At 45.8% G+C, this 19,450-nt stretch overlaps 1 protein-coding gene and 1 long non-coding RNA gene across 2 annotated transcripts in view; both read left to right on the top strand.

The window, feature by feature from the left end:
* The window catches only part of LOC107965062, a 72,936-nt gene that overhangs the window by 27,009 nt on the left and 26,477 nt on the right, over positions 1–19,450 (top strand). The gene's annotated exons all lie outside the window — the stretch shown is intronic.
* On the top strand, positions 9,937–14,725 carry LOC410235 (toll-like receptor Tollo). Its single transcript, XM_016914420.2, has one exon. It carries the CDS (start codon positions 10,631–10,633, stop codon positions 14,573–14,575), a length of 3,945 nt encoding a protein of 1,314 aa, XP_016769909.1. The 5' UTR covers positions 9,937–10,630; the 3' UTR covers positions 14,576–14,725.

Genomic DNA, 19,450 nt, shown 5'->3' with positions numbered 1-19,450 from the left:
ATTCTATCACATTCAATATTCAATCGAATTAAATTAAATTCGATCCCATAATCGTATTCGTTAAACTCTTTCATCCGTCTTTGTGATTTTATACTTTAGAGCGGACACTTTAGATTTCTCTTTTCAAAGATGTATAAAAATAAAATTCTTTCTTCTTATTTCTTCTTATTTTGATATCGCGTTAAAAATATATATCGCACATATTGAAGCGATTGCAGATATAAATTTTCGGGTATCCCATAAATTAAAATTATCAACAATTAATCGAAAATTTTCTTTGGTATTCATAACTTGCTTCCATACTATATAGAATAACATCCGCTGCGTGTTTCACGCGAGAGGAGCGAGAAAATCCAGCTTCGTTCCTATAACAAACAACGTAACAAACCACCATGTTCCTATCCATTAAAGGGTTAAAACGCAACAATACGCTTTCAGCCTGGCTTTCCCGCCTGGCAATTGAACGCCTCCGATCTGACGTGCTCGCGTGAACTTCCGAGGGCACGCGAGTTAAATATACACGGCCTCGAAGATGGAGCTTTATAATAAGGAAAAGAATAATATAATTCCGTCTTAACGACTTGGAGATTTTTCCACCTAGCGCGCAATTGTTAGATTAGCTTGCAATTATTAAAATCAAAAAAAAAAAAGAAAGAATTGATCGTCCGAAAAATTAATTCCATCGTCGCATATTATAATTCACCGCACGTCGCGTTACAAAGCGTAAAAGGGACGGTTAAAGACGCGTTAAATAATCTCGAACAAGAGCGGAGTAACGTTTGATACACCTTATAAATTGGATATCCGGTTGGCTTGGGTGAAACAGCGTTCTCCCAGGTAGCCCAGGGAAGGGGTGGTGGGCCTTAAGCCCCTGTGAGAGAGAGAGAGAGGGAACTGTGGCTTGTTCTATAACTACTTTGACACGTTCCCAGTCGCTGTTGTCAGTGAGTTTCGCCTTGAAGAGCCGCGGGATGTCGTGTACCTCGCAGCGGTACATCGGCGTCCCGCGGCTCTTTCATCCGAAACACTTGGAAACACTTTAAAAACCGTGCCACGCCGAAAAAAAGCTTTCCGAGTGGAGTGGAGCCGCGCCTCGAGACGGGTGATGGATCGGATTTATGCGAAATGACGAGGAAATCGCGGATCCTCCATCGATCCTTTATATCCTCGCGCCCAATCGATCGATCATTGTTGAATTCGTCCTATTTTGGATAGATGTGTAGAGGTAAAATTTAGATATTGATTTTTCAGTTTCAGGGAGGTTAATTTTGAGAGATAAATAAATTGATATAACATAACAAAATTATTACAGGAAATGGAGAAAGGTATGTTATGGTGATATATGGTGGATTTTTTAAAGTGTTGGATTTGATATGGCGTCAAGTTTTTGAGCGCGTAGAAGAATTAATTAGGTTTCGTTATTTAAGGTCAGAGGTCGTGGGTATTCGTTTCGAGATGAAGTGTAAACGTGGGTGGAGTAGTTTGTGTAGAATAGCGTGGAAAGTTTTTAAATGTCGCACAGAATTCTTTTATTAGTCCTCAGATACTTATCTCTATTCGGACGTACACCTTCCACAAAAATTGAAGATGGATATTAAGGTTGTTTAAATTTGAATTATTATCATTATCGAATCTTTTTTCTTTATTTTTTAATTATTTAAAATGTAAGATGTTGACATTTATATATATTATATTCTTCACAATTTTTTCTAAATAATATTATCTCGATCGCGCAAAAGTTGTTCCATTATTTAAACAACTTTTTCAATATTAAATAAAGAGTCTGAGTCTGTATTTGTATCATCGATGGCGGGATTCAAAAACTCGAGAATTGCTTTTTCCCATAAAAATTCGGGAACGATTTCATTATGATGAAGTAATTAACGATAGTACCGTGATGTATTTAATTAATAGATACACGTACGTGCCCGTATGAAAACGAATTTACTTTATTGCTAGCCGGGCCCAGATAGCCACCAGGAATCGGCGTTACGAATTATCGATGTGTAACCATCCCCCCGCCCAGAGCAGTTTTATCGTTCATTTACGCGGTGCCCGGCAAATTATCAGGGCCGTTTTAATGAATTTCATCGACATCTCGCCCGACAATTATCGTCATCGATGATACGTCCTCGAAAGCTGCTTATTAGCCGATCGAAAACGCCCCCCACGATAAACACGAATGGCACGTTTAATTATTTTAAACGAGCTCTTTACGCGTCTCTCACGCGAATCTGTGTTTATGAAATTACAGTGATATTCGACAGCGCTCACCGTATTCAGATAGAATTAATTCGATTTCCAACTTTCGGAAACCACCGACCAGAGAGAGAGAACGAATTCACAACACAAGCTCGAAAAAAAAGTAAAAAGCGTCCGAATAGAAGAAGAAAATTAAGATCGACGGCGTATAAAAATGGAGATCTTCGCGATAAAAATTCAACAAACACGTGCGTAAAGATCGAAGCGCGCTATCCCCCTCCCCTCTCTTATTTTATCTTCCATTACCCTCCAGATCCTCGATTGTTTCGAGCCGCTATCTTCCAACCAACTTTGCCTTCAAAGTACCTCGAGATATTCCTTTATTCAGCTCGTCGAGCCTTCCTCGACGATCTGGATCTGTCCCTCTGAAGATAGAGATCGGCGTTGTAATCCCCCCTCTTCTTCCCCCCTCGAATGTATCGAAGATGTACAGAGGATTCGTCGCCACTAACCGAGTGTCAGGATTAATGGCAGGATCTCGGCGGGGTGCAACAATGCCTGCGCCCCCGGAAATATCGGTCTCCGTTTTGATTCGTGGAACACCCCTCGTGCTACACCCCTCGAGGAAGCTCCAATGTAGATCCGCGCGCGTGTATCCACAGATGTACATTGGCGAGCGGGATTTAAGGCGCCTCTCATTGTCGGTTAGAGGGGAGGGGAGGATCTCGAATTCTCGGTGAAAACGCCTCCTCATCCTGTTCGAGTCTCCTACGATTCTCGAGTCTTGCGTGTGTAAAATGGCCGATTCGAGCGAATATCCGAGGCTGATACGTAGATTTTATTTTCTGGACAAATCTATATTGGAAAGTCATAACTTTAAAGTAGAAAGGAAAAAAAATTCAATTCCCTTTCTCAAAATTGTTCCCAAAGTTTTTCGTTTCCTTCGAGGAAGGAACTGTTTTTTGAAATTCTTCTCGACGATTATTATTTTCAATCATTCTTTATAATTTTGCATCCCACCTTTTAGATAATCGAATGCAAATGTCCATGGTTACGATCATCGAGTCGATATCACGATATCAAGCGAATCGAGTTTACTATTGTAATTCGAAATATTAAATGATGATGTTTTCCAAGTTTTTCATTTCTTTCAAAGAAGAAACTGTTTTTTGAAATTCTTCTCGACGATTATTATTTCGTATTTTCAATCATTCTTTACAATTTTACATTCCACCTTTTAAATAATCGAATGCAAATGTCCATGGTCATCGAGTTCACTATTGTAATTCGAAATACGTGGTACGAATGTAGAAATATTAAGTGATGACGTTTTCCAAGTTTTTCGTTTCTTTCAAAGAAGGAACTGTTTTTTGAAATTTTTCTCGACGATTATTATTTCGTATTTTCAATCATTCTTTACAATTTTGCATCCCATCTTTTAGATAATTGAGTCAAGTTCAAGACGAAATGACTACTATGACTACTATGAGTAATCTCATTGGATTGCAAATGTCCATGGTTACGGCTATCGAGTTGATATCAAGCGAATCGAGTTTACTATTGGAATTCGAAATACGTGGTACGAATATAGAAATATTAAATGACGATGTTTTCCAAGTTTTTCGTTTCTTTCAAAGAAGGAACTGTTTTTTGAAATTTTTCTCGACGATTATTATTTCGTATTTTCAATCATTCTTTACAATTTTGCATTTCACCTTATAGATAATCGCAAATGTCCATTACGTCATCGGTTATGGTCATCGAGTTGATATCACGATATCAAGCGAATAGAGTTCACTATTGTAATTCGAAATACGTGGTACGAATGTAGAAATATTAAATGATTTTCGTTTCTTTCAAAGAAGGAACTGTTTTTTGAAATTTTTCTCGACGATAATACGTTCTCTACAATTTTTTCAGACTCTCTTCTTTATCATGAATAGTCAAATAATCACGAATATTCTCATTAAATTGCAAATGTCTATGGTTACAGTTGTTGTTAGGATATCAAGCGAATAAATTTTATTATTACTAGTTAAAAAATACGTGGCACGAATAGAAATATAAAATGATGGAATCGTTGATCGAGTTAAGCGCAAAAGCGACGCGATACTTGTTGGATCGAAGACTCGAGGGAGAGAGAGCGGTCAGCGTATATATATATATATATATATATATATATATATATATTATATCTTGGATAAACCTTGGCAAGTTGGTACTTACTCACTTGCAAGTGGATCAAGTCCGCTCGTTGTCGAACTTGTGCGTCGGAATAGCTTCGGAATAGCCGATAGATATTTACCTTGGGGCGTTCCAAGTATTCGCGAAATTACACCGAAACTCCCCGGATATCCCGGCCTCCGCGTGATCCGTGAACGACGCCCGGAATTCGAGGTGAAATTCATGGGTTTCCACGGCGAATTAGACCTGGTGGTGCCTTAGACGCGGTGCACGCGTACAACTTGCAACCCTCGAAATAACGACAGCGACGACGATCAACTTCTCTCTCTCTTTGCCCCGTTTCCCTCAGACGTCCTTCCCTATGCAAGTTGAGTTTTGGGAGCGGCGTTTGGAAGAGGAACGAGAAGAGAAAGAGAGAGAGGAGGAAACGAGCCTCGAATAAATACAGGCTCGTTAGCGAAATCGGCTCGATGGGACAGGCTCGTCCTCTCGACCAAGTTCTCACGATCTCCCTCGCCAGGGGACGACTTCTAAAATATTTCGGTTACATCGTTCGAATACCACCTTCGCGAAGTTGCCACCCGAAGAATGCGAAGTTTATTCGGGAATTTCTTTAATTTCTTGGACCGCGTGCCGAGAATCGCGAATTTAACGCGTTAAATTTCTCTCGATTTTAACCAATCTTTTATCTTAAAACCTTTCCTAAATTTACAGAGACTCGTTACAAACGTTCTCTCTAACGCTGGTTTCCTAACATCCTTTCCTTCCATAGAACGTTAAACATCCGTATAGAAAGTCATACATGGATCAAGTTAAACGAAAGTAGCTTCCACTCCTTTCGAACAAACCACTTTCTTACTCCAATTAATCCTTGTTAATTATCCACCCGCAATTATGATTTCAAATTCCAAAGTTTCTCTTCAAACATTTCCCAGACGAGACGAGACGAGATCCCAACCTTTCCTCGATTCCGAGATTCGTTTTGCTCGCGTGCAACGCAACATTGACGAAACGCACGAAGCGCACAGGGGCGGTCTTGCAGGCGGTCTTTCGAAAGCTCCGCCTGCGAGTCTCTCTCCGCTACGCGATCACCTAACAGGGAAACGAACGTCACCTTCCTTCCACGGCCGATTCGAGATCGCATCTACCGTATTTCTCGGCTATCTTCGGGGAGCGCACCGGACACGTCGGCCACGTGTCGTGCAAGTGATCGGTATGCCGTGAACGCGAAAGGGGGGAATTCGATCAGCTGCGCTCCTCGATCTTTCGAATTCGTTCTTTCCACGGAATCTTATCGGATGTGTGTACGTATATAGACGTACGTATGGTTGGAGGATCTGTGTGTAACGTTGGAGAGAGAGGGGGTGGCTGATAGGGTTGGCGCTCTGGGACAATGGGAATAAGATATTGTTTTGGGAGTATCGTGCGTTTGCTATCTAAGCGTGCTTGTTTTAGTGATGAGTGTGTTATTGGATATTGTTGCGGGGAGGGAGGGAGGAGATGATTTGAATTGTTTCAGCTTGTTTGGAGGAATTGGCCTGGGTGAAGTATGGTGTATCGGTTTCTTGGAGATACGTTTTGGTCTGCTTCTTTTCATCGAGTCGTTCGTTAATTAAAAACAAAGTATTGTGCGATATATGTATAAAGGTTTACGCAAAATCTTTTTTCATTCCATCTACGTTATTGAATTGCGGTTTTTAATTTCGCGAATGAGAATCCTTTATGGGGTAAATTTTAAAATGGAAATGAAAACTCGAATTTCTGTTTCTTTCATATTCATCGTATTTTACAAATATATTTTTGTGTCTTCTTAATTTAAAAATTTATTATGATATATTCCCTTAAAATTCTTCTTTTTTTTTTATACATCCAAAAAGTTCCATCGTTCATTCTCGAATGATTTCGCTTTTAAAATTTCACGAATTACCTAACTTAATAGATTGTAGGATTGTAGGATTGACGGTTGTTCAAAGATCAATCTGAGAGCGTGACGATACTTTCTACCTGTATGCTAATCAGGACACGATACAGTTTTCCTTCCCTCCCCGCGAGTGAAAGTGATAAATTCGCCTCGAAGGGATCGATCGATTCCTTGGACGGAGAAATCTTTACGAGGATAGACCACGTCTCGGACGGATAGGATCGAACGGCACGGTGGCCCATTGAAAGGAACTGACCTTCCCATTTCGCAAAGCGGATTTCGTCCAGAACGTTTCGTGTTCGCCTTGGACGAGCAACTCTGCTCAAGGATTAGATTTTCCGTGGAGAAGATCGATATTCGAGATGGGCCGTGTTTAAAGAAAAGGAGGGTGTTGTTCACGATTCTTTGATCTCGAGTGAATTATCTTTCTTTCTCTCTTTTTCTTTCTATTTCGATGTTGCAACGCTCGAAGAGAGTGATTTTTCTAGAGTCTATTTATATTTCTTGAAAAGATCAGATTTTAATTGGATGGAATTTTAATTAGAATTCTTGGTTACGTTCCTTTTTTCCCTCGAATCGGGAAAATAAATATTAGTTAGTAATATTATTGCAATTCGATTATCAGATCTACTAATTGGATATTAAAGAGAAAATTAGAGATGTTCCGAGATTCGTGAATTTTGTATTTAATTTCTTTTTTCTCACATAAAAAAATAAACCATTTCTAGAATGAAATTTTAATTCCTGAAAATTCCACTATTCCACTTTTCGTTGAACGCACGCCGGGACGGAAAGAATTTTTGGAATTTTAATCCCCATAATACCGTTTCCCTCGTTTAAACATCGAGTTTATAGAATACGTTATTACGACGAAAAATAATATTCCATATACACCGAAATACGCAACAAAACACTTCTCTTGTCGACGAGTAAAACGAATAATTTGCGCAAAGAGAATCGAGAGAGAGAGAGAGAGAAAAATGCTCAAAGAATGCGTTCCAAGAATTTATTCCTGTTCCACGTAGCCGAACCGTTTTCTTTGTGCGTTAGTTGTCTTGTTAGCGGTTAGTGATGAAGTTCTTGCTTCGAATACCCGCTGCCATAACGAGTAACGATTTATGCGTTAATATATCGTGCACAGGCGTTGTACGGCAGACCCCTTTTCGAAACCGATCCCTCTCCCGACCCTCGGAGAAACGGAGTTGATGTACGCAGTATCCGTGAAACTTTTCGAAACGAAATCGTGACCACCCGTTTCGAAAATGGGACGTGAAAATACGAAAAATATTTTTCGCCGCGACTTTATAGAAACTAAAGTTTAAACCACCCCTGGGGTGGTCGCGTCGCGCTCGTAACACCGTTGATAAAATCAACCTGTTAAACGATCCTCCCTCCTCCCGCCATTTCGATTCGAATCGAATTCGAGTCGGACAAGTTGAAATTGATTCCGTTATCGAGCTCCAACAGCTGACCGATGCCTTTTTTGCAATTCGAGGATTACCAAACGCATCCAGATACGCATTGTCCGTCTTCTCGCTCAGTTTCAAGGCGCTATATCAGATTAGTGTTTAAATAGTAGTTGTATTTCGAAATTGGGAACACGATGGTTTAACTGAAGAATTTTTTATTGGGAATAAATATATATATTTCGAGAGAGTTTTTGAAACGCGGTGCTTGACGAGAATAAATGGAATATTAGGAAAAAAAAAAATTCTCATTTCTGGAGTTTCAATTTTTGGAGCACAATACTCTATTTTTCCTGGGGAACGAGAGAGAATTTAATATCGAAACGAAGGAATTTTTAGAAATCTCTATTATTATTTTTCATTCTATTTGGAATGCAATATTCTTTTCTTTATCTCGATTTCTTTCGTTCATTATTATCTACAAATTTCAAAAGTTACTTCGAATTAATAATTTGGTCAGATTGATCGATTTGTTAATCTTGGAGGAAGTGATATCAGCTTGACAACTCGTAAATACGTAATGAAGTGTGGAAACCTTGCACGCCCGGAACCGTGGCCGCCCCCATTTGTCACTGTGCGCCGAATTTATAATCCCACGTGTTCATCGGGTATACTTTGCGTGATTCATCGTCTTATGAGCGGGGCCTGTGAGTAATCCGTTGGAACGAGTATGACGAAATTATCGTATCGCCTCGTACGTTTCTTCGTGGGACCCTGCCGCGAAACATCGATATCGATAAAGATGAACTTTGATACAGTTGCGATTTATTAATAGAATATAATGGAAGAATTGAGCGGAGCGAAACAATGGTATCGAATTAAGAAAGGGAAATCGTTTTTTCTCCTTCAAATATCGAGCTTAGTTTCGAGATCGCGGAGTAGATGGCGCCAAAAGTATGCTTTTAGGCTATCGTACAAGCCCCATCCCTTGAACGAAAGAAACCTTGGTCTCGATAATTTTTTTCCAAATTAAATTTCAGGAATAGAAGTCGAAAGAAATATTATTATAGTTGAATTTTTTTTAAAGAAAAATTTTTGACAACTTTTTTGAGACAGTGTTCTCAATTCATTCGCATCGAGTTGAGTATCGACGAATGTTTATTTATTCAGGTTAGTCTACTAAAAGAAAGATAGGAAATTAGAACGTGTTAAAGTTTCTGAATCGCAGGAGAGAAAAAAATGTAGAGCTAGGTGTTAATGCTTCTGGATCGTTTCGGTTGAAACACACAAACCGATAAGCGTTAATATCTTTTACCAGCTACACCGACAGACTTTTAAGCATTATCGGTTACGAAGCTTGTGCAGGCAAAGTATTAACACCGAAACGTTATTATCACCGACTATATTCCTTAATTAAGACGGGATCTGTTCTTCTTCTTATTACTTTGCTCTCCGCTCTTATTCTCTCACCTTTCCACTCCAATTCCCATTCCGCGTAATATTTGTTTATTATATTTTCCACGGCGTTAGAGCGTTAAAAATATTGTTTAATCGAATTAGAAAAGACATGGAATCCAAACGTAATGATAAAACTATCGATTCGAAAATCCTTCGACGTAGAACTCTCCAAAAATGTCGCCCGAAATCTCGATGCAGGTAGATCACTGGAAACGCTTTTCTTTCGAAGAACGATTCCGAGAAAGACCAACCTCTTCCTCCCCCTATTCCGGAAGTGGAGGACACGCGCGTACAAATCAGCGGTGGGAGGGCATAGACAACAAATCACAGAGGGTTGTCCGGTCGGACGCGAAAGAACACGGCAGTGTTCGTAGCCTATTAACTAACGACAACTCCGGTGAAGCGGTTTCGAAGGTAAAGAAACTTGAAGGTGGGGGAGGGAGCCCTTGGTGCATGGGAAGAGAGAGGAGCCGGTTGATAAATGCGCGCCCGTACGCCTAGGAACCAGTTTGGTGTTTACCTAGTAAGTAGTGTTGTCAGTCAGCTGGTTTGTTGCATCTTCGCAACGAGGCAGCCGCTCGTGGCGCAAAACGTTAGCACGCTTACCCCGCACGCTCGTGTCTCGTGTGCAAGTGTGTGCGTTTGTCGGTTCGAGCGTGTGTCACGAGCGAGTTTACTATAGCGTAAGTTGGTATTCGGTCGGAGGGATATACATCCTGGCCGGTGGTGGGGGTGAAATTGGCCGATGGTGGGGGATACGAGTGGGGGGGATAACTGCACGCTGGCAGTCATGCAGGGTGCGTGACCGTCGACGGAATAGGGACTCGGATTCGGAGTCAGTTGCTCTCCGGCGTTCGCTGTGGAACGTCGTTGCGCCAAACTCGTCTATTGGTTTCTCTCGCTCGTAACGTTCCGTTTCACATGTAGTTTCTCACGAGGGTCGAAGTCCCCTCTGTAAACGGAGGCGTCACGCGTTGGTGGATTCGAAGGACGATATCGTATACGTAGACGGAGTGATCGGGGGAATGCAGTGTCGATAAGTGGTTATGCGAGAGTCGGTGTTCATTCGCGGAAGAAAGAAACGAAGCATCGAGTCGAGAAACGGAGTTTGGTGGACGAGGCGGATTATCGTTTTTTTCCCTCGTTCGGTGGTGGTCGAGATCCCTGGCGACGGGGCAGCGAGATTGAACGTTCCTATTCTTTTTTTTCCCCTTTCCCTCGTCGCATCTCGTCCACGGAAAGAGAAAGGTGTCGTTGCAGAATCATCTGCTCGTACACCGCGGGAAATGGTGTTGTGATAGAGTGACTATGAGTGCTTGACGACGGCAACGCTTACGACGACTGGCTCACGCGACGATCGCGACGAGAGGAGAGTCGGTTTAGAATTCGACTCCGTCTCTGTGCTCGTGCGTGCGTGCGTGCGTGCGTGCGTGAAGGAAAGAAACGACAATTGGTCGGAATGGAGGCGACACGGGTTGGTTTGGCGGCGGTGCTGGGGATCGTCTGGTCCCTGTTTCTGAACGCGGGCCCGATACACGGGCGCAGCATCACGAGCCTCGAGGCACCGAGCGGGTGCGAGTGGAAAAAGGACGGAGAGGACGGAGAAAAAGGTCTGGCCTGTAGGGTTAGGACTATCGCCAACGTGGCCAGCCTAATTGGCAATCTCTCGGCCATTCAAGTGGACTCGATCAGTTCTTTGGCCTTGGAGTGCAGCGACGTGTTGTTCTTCGAGAGCCAGATAGACGGGCCGCACGGATTCTTCTCCCCCCTGCCCCGTTTGGAGAAGCTCCGCGTGGATTATTGCAAGATCCGCTATCTGCCAGCCGGCGTTTTCGCGTCCGCGCACAATTTGCGCGCTTTGTCGTTGATCACGCACAACGGGGACTGGTCGGCGATGAGTTTGGAGCTTCACAGGGATTCCTTGCGCGGTCTCGCGCATCTGCAACACCTCGACCTGGCCGACAACAATCTGTGGACGCTCCCGGCCGAGTTGCTGTGCCCGGTGCAGAGCCTCGCCACGTTGAATCTGACGCGCAACAAGTTACAGGACATCGTTTCCCTCGGGTTCTCCGACTCGGCCGAATCCTGCACCCCGAGCCTCGAGGTGTTGGATCTGAGCAACAACGATCTAACCACGATCCACGATCGCGCGCTCACCAATCTGCGCAGCCTGACGGTGTTGAAGCTCCAAGAGAACGCGATCAACGCCGTTGGCGACCACGCTCTGGCCGGTTTGACCGCGTTGCACTCCCTCAACGTGTCCAGCAACCGTCTGGTCGCGTTGCCGCCCGAACTCTTCTCCAAGACGAGGGAACTGAGAGAGCTGATACTCAGCAACAACTCGTTGGCGGTGTTGGCCCCCGGCTTACTGGACAATCTGGACGAGTTGCAAATATTGGATCTGAGCGGGAACGAGTTGACGAATCGTTGGGTGAACAGGGACACGTTCTCGAGGCTGGTCCGCCTCGTGATTCTCGATCTGTCGCACAACGCGCTCACCAAGATCGACGGCCACGTGTTCAAAGGATTGTACAGCCTGCAAATATTGAAGCTGGAGCACAACGAGATCGAGACGTTGACGGACGGTTGTTTCGGCTCGCTGACCAACCTGCACATGCTCACCCTGTCCCACAATCGGATCGCGAGATTCGACCCGGCCCACACGATCGGCCTCACCACCCTCAACCAACTGTTCATGGACGCGAACAAAGTGAGATCCCTTCACCGCCACGTGTTCGACAATCTGACCGGCCTCCAAGACCTGTCCCTGAGGGGCAACTATCTGACCGAGATCCCGTACGCGGTGCGCGTGCTACGCTCGTTGAAAACGCTCGACCTCGGGAACAACCACGTGTCCAGGATCGAGAACGACTCGTTCGTCGGGCTGGGCGAGTTGTACGGATTGGGACTGGTCGACAACAAGCTCGAGAACGTGTCGCGCGAGGCGTTCGCCGCCCTGCCCGCGTTGCAAGTGTTGAATCTGGCCAACAATTACATCCGCCACGTGGAGCAGAGCGCTTTCGCGGCGAATCCCGTGTTGCGCGCCATCAGGCTGGACGGGAACCAGTTGACGGAGATCCGGGGCGCGTTCACCAGCCTCTCGACCCTCGTCTGGTTGAACGTGTCCGACAACAAGCTGCTGTGGTTCGACTACAGCCATCTACCGGCGAGCATAGAATGGCTGGACATACACGCGAATCAGATAAGCGAGCTGGGCAATTATTACGCGGTGCGGAACACGCTGCGTATAAAGATGCTGGACGCGAGTTACAACCAGATCGGGGAGATCGGGGAGGCGAACGTGCCCGACAGCGTGGAGACCCTGTTCCTCAACAACAACAAGATACGAACGGTGGGGCCTGCGACCTTCTTCCAGAAGAGGAGCCTTCAGAAGGTGGTGTTGTACGGGAACGAGATAAGGAGTCTGGACGTGGCCGCGATATCCCTGCAAACCGTACCGGACGACGCCGAGCTGCCGCAGTTCTACATAGGCGACAACCCGATCTTGTGCAACTGCACGATGGAATGGTTGCCGAGGATCAACGAGATGGCGGCGCGGCTACGCCAGCACCCGCGGGTCATGGACCTCGACTCGGTCACGTGCGAGATGGTGCACGCCCGCGCCACCCCGAGGCGGCCGTTGCTCTCGTTGAAGTCGAAGGACTTCGTGTGCCGTTACGAGGCCCATTGTTTCGCCCTGTGCCACTGCTGCGACTTCGACGCGTGCGACTGCGAGATGACCTGCCCCGACAACTGCTCGTGCTACCACGACCACAGCTGGTCGAGCAACGTGGTCGACTGCTCGAACGCCGGCTACAACCACGTCCCCGAGAGGATCCCGATGGACGCGACCGAGATATACCTGGACGGGAACGAGTTGGGCGAGCTGGGCAGCCACGTGTTCATAGGGAAGCGCCGCCTCGAGGTGTTGTACCTGAACAACAGCGGGATATCGGGGATTCACAATTTCACGTTCAACGGGGTGGGCGCGTTGCGGGTCCTCCACCTCGAGGACAACGCGCTGCGCGAGCTGCGGGGCTTCGAGTTCGACCAGCTCGAGAGGATGTCGGAGCTGTACCTGGATCACAACGCGATCGCCACGGTGGGCAACACCACGTTCAAGAAGATGAGGAACCTCGAGGTGTTGCGGTTGGACAGCAACCGCATCGTCAACTTTCGCCCGTGGGAAGCGTTGCCGAGCGTGGGCGACAGCACGAGGACGGTGGTCGCGTTGGAGGGCAACGCGTGGAGCTGCGAGTGCGGGAACGCGGCGAAACTGCGCGGCTGGCTGGCCGAGCATCGCGGCGACCCCGAGAAGATGTACTGCCGCGACGGCGTCGAGACCCTGGCCCAGGCGATGAACCGTTGCGGGGACCCGTCCACGGAGGCCGTGAGCCGCGGCATCCAGGAGATCCCTCTGCTCGGCGGCAACCTGGTCCCTCTGCTGGCGGGCGCGCTGGTCGCGGTCATCGCCATCTCCCTCTTCGTCGCCCTCGCGTTCGCGTTCCGCCAGGACGTGCGCCTGTGGGCCCACGCCCGTTACGGCCTCCGCCTCGGCAAGACGAGCGCGCCGCCCGACGAGGAGAGGGACCGGCTCTACGACGGCTACATAGTGTACAGCGAGAGGGACGAGGACTTCGTGTCGAGGTTCCTCGCGGCCGAGCTGGAGCAGTCGGGGCTCGCCCTGTGCCTGCACTGGCGCGACCTGCCGCCCGCGAGGGCGCAGGAGGCCGTGCCGCCCGCGGCGGCCGCGGCCAGGCGCATAGTCATCATCTTCTCGCCCGTGTTCCTCGCCAACGAGTGGCAGCACGCGGAGTTCCGCGCCGCGCTGAGGACCGCCCTCGAGAGCATAAGGCCCGGCTCGAGGAAGAGGCGGGTCGTCGTCCTTCTGGCGACCGAGGCGCCCGCCCGCGACCCCGAGTTCCAGCTGCTCCTTCAGACGTGCACCGTGGTCGTGTGGGGCGAGAAGAGGTTCTGGGAGAAGCTGCGGTTCGCCATGCCCGACTCCGTGGGCAAGAGGCGGGACGGCAGCAAGAAGGTGAACGACCGAAATCGGAAACCGGCGCGCTACACGGCCGCCCCGTCGGCCGGCGACGCGTGGACCAAGCCTAACGGCGTCTTGGTCGCGCCGGTGCACGCGCCCACGCCCACGCCCACGCAGTCCACCTACGTGAGCTCGGCGAGCAGCCGCACCGAGGACGAGGACAGCGGCGCCGAGCACCAGCACCAGCACCAGCACCAGCACGGGGGTTACAGCGCGCTGCACGCGGGGGGCGCGAGGCCCGCCAGCCTCTCCTCGAGGGGCAGCCACCTTTACAGCACGATACCGGAACCGCCGGTCCCCACCGCGCCCCCGGGCGAGGTCCTCACGCATCCGGCCAACCCCCGCACTTACTTCGTCTAGTAGTAGTACGGACGCTCTTCCACCGGACTCTGATCGAGCCTGCGATGTAAAAAGAGTGAGAGAGAGAGAGAGAGATGGTACGTCGTTAGGATATTTGTACAGTTTCGCTCGCGATAAACCGAACGACGACGACGACGATTCGCCTCGTCCCGGTCTGTTTGCTCTTCCACTAGAATCGGATACGGAGGGGGATCTTCCCTCGGGTTCTCGTCACGCTCGCCACGGAAACCCGAACGTGGAGGATCGTTTGTGCAGGTGGGGGAGGGGTTGGTTATCGCGTCGAGAGTATCGCCTCGCGAGAAAGTGGTTTCCAGGGGACGCGAGGCGATACCTCCCTCCTCCTCCTCTTCTCTCCCCCGACAACACTCTTTAATACCAACCGTGATGTTGATCGACGATAAATCGGGAGGCGGGTTTACTCGTTTCTTTTTTCCTAACGTTACTGATACACTCTCTACGCTTATTTTTTTAACTCGTGCTAGGGGCAGAGAGAGAGAGAGAGAGAGTAAAGAAGAAGCATTTTGGCGATAGCGTGGCGGTCGACGAGAGCGTAGATTTTTCGATGGCTGCTTCGTCAGGGTCTAAGATGAAACTTGGAATGATGAAGCGAAAAATAAAGAAAAAGAAGGTACAAACCGCAACCGGTGATCGGAAGTGGATCAAGCGGATGTTCTTCTTCGTTGTTGCACGATCACCGCCGGCTACGCTTCGTGTTCGAGCATCTTCCGTTCGAGTTTTGAGAGAGGGGAGGGGGAAGGAGGGGTTCGAATCTCTCGAAATTCTCCTCCGTCACCGGGCCTTTTTTTGCGGCGTCGAGAGTTTCGATCGCGCTTGAAAAATAACTCTGCCGGCCTCGCACGAGCGGGGAGCTTCCCCGTCGATTTCACCGCGACCGCACACCTCGATCGATCGATCGCGATTTTTCGCCTTTTCTCTCTCTCTTTTTCTCTTCTCCTTTTTCTTTCGACGAATCAACGGCAACGATGGTTGTGTTTATTTTCCATTCGTTCACCGACGAGTCTCGAGCGATTTCCACGATTCTCGACGAATCGCGTCGAGAGAATCGGCCGCGTGATTTCCTTTCCTTTCCTTTTTCCCTTCTTTTTAAACAAGCATGTGATATATGTATGATTTTCGTTTATGAATTTGTACGGCGATGTTGTCTCTCCTCGTATTTTTTTATTTTCTCGAAATAATCAGAAGACACTTTTGACGCATTTTTTATTATTATTATTATTGGAAAGACGAACGAAAAAATTCGCGATATATCCTTCCCTTCCTTTCCTATTTAACATACGCCGTTTGTTTCATCATCCGTTCTTTAATCATCGTTTCCTCCGAAAAAAGCCGATTTTCTATTTTTCTCGAGCACAACCGTAACGGGATTGCGGGATGGATTAATAAAGAGTTCAAAGATTCCTATTTCTTGTAGCATAACAAATCTCTTCGCGCGAAACGTAATCCACCTCGTTCTCGTTCAACCGAAAAAGAAACCGAGAAAAGCGAGAGAGAGAGAGGAAAGACACGCATATTTCTTAAAAAGAAAAAAAACAGCGGAATATTTGATTCGAAATTAATTTTTATTTCCCCAAGACCGTTCGTTTATCTTAACGATCGAGCGTTTTTCCCCCCTCCTTCGAGGCGGAATTTTATATTTTTCCACGACAGAGAAAACGTTCGGATCGAGGATTCGTCGAAAACCGTTCCAAATCCCCTCCCGTTCAACCGATGATGAGAGAGAAAAGACGAGAATGATACGTGTGCTCCGAATCCCGAGGCGAGCTCCACTTCGTACTAATATCTCTTTATATATTATATTTTAACAAATCTTTATATATATATATATTTTTTTCTTTTTTCCCTCGGGAGACGAAGCCCGCCCTCTCGTCCATCCTTCGTCGTGTTCGTTTGTCAATTCGTTAGCTAGGGAGAAATGAAATGAAATTTAATATATCGCGAATTTATCGCGTGAAAATTGTGACAGAGAGAAAGAGATAAAGAATACGCGCGCGTCTTTAAGAGAGAATGAGAGAGACACACGTTTTTTAGACATATACACATACACGCGCATACACACAAACACGTACACACCTCGTTCCTAAGATTCACGACTGTCTTTTTTGGGAGAAAAAGCAACGGTCGCCAAACGCTTATTAGTTCGTAAGTGGGATGATCCTTCTGTAAATACTGTGTATAATCTAACGTTGTAAATAATTCACGCACACTTTTCGAGCACGTCAAAGTGGCCAGACACACGTGTATAACCCTGTACAGGGTTTGTAATAACTGGTCCCCCGGGGGGGAAAAAAATATCTCGGCCTCTCTCTGAAAAAAACTTGCGGATTTATTATTGATTGTATTGTATCGTTGTAAATACGCTCATCGGATCGAACAATGTATATATATATATATTATACATATATATATATGTATATTGTATTCACGATCTGTTACGTGATTATTAAATTAATTGCCACTTTCCATTTCAGCAAAGAACCATGAGAAATAAACACGTTTGTTTTGTATAAAAAAAAAGAAAAAAAAAAGAAAAAAAAAAGGAATGAAGACAAAAAAAAAAGAAGAAACAAAGAAAGAAATGGACGAGAATATTCTTTTGTTCCTTTGTCACTTACCGTGAGAAATCCGTGTCCGGGTCAGCGGACGCGAACTCGAAAGTTTTCCATCGAGAAAGCCCGCTCGAACAACTTTGACGTTCTTCGTGAACTCGTTTTAATTCGCTCGACACTAATAGCTTTCCCTTCCCCAACGTGGCGGCTCCTCTTTTCGCCAACTTGCTCGTTTCCCGATCGCTTCTCCCTTATCCTCTCTCCACATTCCACTCTTCTCTTTCCTTTCTCTCCTTCCTTCCTTCCTCCCTTTTTTCTTATCCTTGATAAGAAACGCTTATTAATATCTCGATGTATAAATCTTCTTGTAGAATATCATCGGTTTGCGCCTCGTACGATTTCGCTTTTGCTCGATGATCGGGGGTTGGACGAAATCTTTATTGGAAGCCGCTGGAAAACTGAGGAAGTGACGTGGCAGGCGAGAAAGAATCAGTTTCGTTCGCCTGTCCGGCAAATTGTTATTTAGAATTTTCTACGGAAGTTCCACCCGTCGGCTTGATTTCCAGAGAAATAACACACTCGAAGTAAATTATAGGATTTAACGGTGGACATAAAGTTTTAGTTTCGATTGGAAATGTAAGTGTACCACGTTTGCTACAATCTTTCCATCTTTGTAAAATATCTTTTCTTTTATTATTATTATTATGGTATTTTTTTTATTTAAAGAAAAGGATAACGTAGAGAATGTCACGTTAGATATACGTTTCTTCGTTTGTGTGAAATACTTTCTTTTAGGTGGTACTTTTTATTTATAAAGAAGAATGAGGAATACTTAAAAAGCATTTTCGATAGTCGAGTTGGATTTAGTTTGGATCAAGATTCGATTATGCTTGATAAATTGAATTTCCTATAATGATGGTATTTTCCAAGTTAAACTCACTTGCTGGATATTTCTTGACCATAAGTGTTTGGTTTTCGAGAGAAAGAGAAAGAGAGAGAGAGAGAAGACATTTCCTTCAAAACGGTTCTTTAAGCTCGAACACAGGAAACGGACCCTCGACGAAGGCGCGAACACTCGAGAGCTAGCTAGCTACTTTTTCGAGTGGGCGCTTGAAAGTGCATAAATAGAAAAGATCGGTCGGAAAAAAAGAAGAAAGAAGTCACGTTTGAACGAGGGAAAAACTTATCCGATGTCGATGTTTATATTGCAAATTGAAATTTTGATGGACGGGAATAAAGGGACGAGATTCGAAGATTTATTTATCAAACATTTATTCCATCATTTTGTGGAAAAAAAAAAATTGTCGGCTTAACGATTACCAACGTCTAATCCAAATTTAAATCATGCAAATCCTTGTTACTGTTATACTCGTATATATAATATATGCATATAAAGGTGGCTGTTCCGTTCCATTTGAGGGGGAGGCGTGTTTTATTCAAATTTAAAACACGAAAATCCGCATTATTTCTCCGCGCCATCGTGTCTAATTAATTATAACAACACCTCGGGCCGTTATTTCCCCTCCGTTCCGTTAAATAACTAATGAACCGTGGAAAAATTGAATCATCGGTAAAGGATACAACAATCTGCATATAAACAATATTATCTACAAATACGAAAACGCGTTGTAACGCGTGTACCATTTCCTGCCTCCGAGCCATCTTTTTACACGCACACGCGTGTATTCCATAACCGATAATTAATCTGGATTCGAAAATCTGGATCGCCATTATATTCGGATGTGATACAATTATAACAATCCAATCATCGTGCGAACCAACGACTAACACCAAACAACGCATTTTGATTCGAAAATCCGTGCATTCGAAATCCAAGAATATAAGATCCAATCGTGATCGATCACGTTTAATCGAAACCGTGTCACCTGTTTTTCCACGCTGCCGACTAACTCTCCCAGCCAACCTTTTTTCCCGTCAAATAACATTAAACGAGCGAAGAAAGGCTGGAAGAAAGGGAAAAGGCGAAGAAGAAGCAAGGGTGGAAGAAAAGGGAAGAGAAAATAAGCGGGGGAATAATTTATCGCATTACCCGTATCGTGGAAAACTGCACCGCTTCTTGCGGCGAATAAAATGTTAAATACGGCGCGTACATGCGCCGGGAACACCTTTATCACCGCGGCCAACTTACCGAATAGACCTTTCCACGCGGGGAGGGGTGATGATAGCACAGGCCATCCAGCACCATGCGTTTAACCCTTGCCAACCATGCTCCTACACAACGCGTGGCTCCTTGGAGATTCTTTGCTTCCAATTGTAGACGAGACGAAGAATTGTAGTTTCGAACGTT

The sequence above is a fragment of the Apis mellifera genome, linkage group LG10 (genome assembly GCF_003254395.2).
Source record: "Apis mellifera strain DH4 linkage group LG10, Amel_HAv3.1, whole genome shotgun sequence".
Classification (NCBI taxonomy): domain Eukaryota; kingdom Metazoa; phylum Arthropoda; class Insecta; order Hymenoptera; family Apidae; genus Apis; species Apis mellifera.
Note: the sequence above shows the minus strand (reverse complement) of the source record. Positions and strands in the feature narration are given on the sequence as shown.

Coding starts and splice junctions, on each gene's coding strand:
- LOC410235 (XM_016914420.2), top strand. CDS start 10,631: ATGGAGGCGACACGGGTTGGTTTGGCGGCGGTGCTGGGGATCGTCTGG.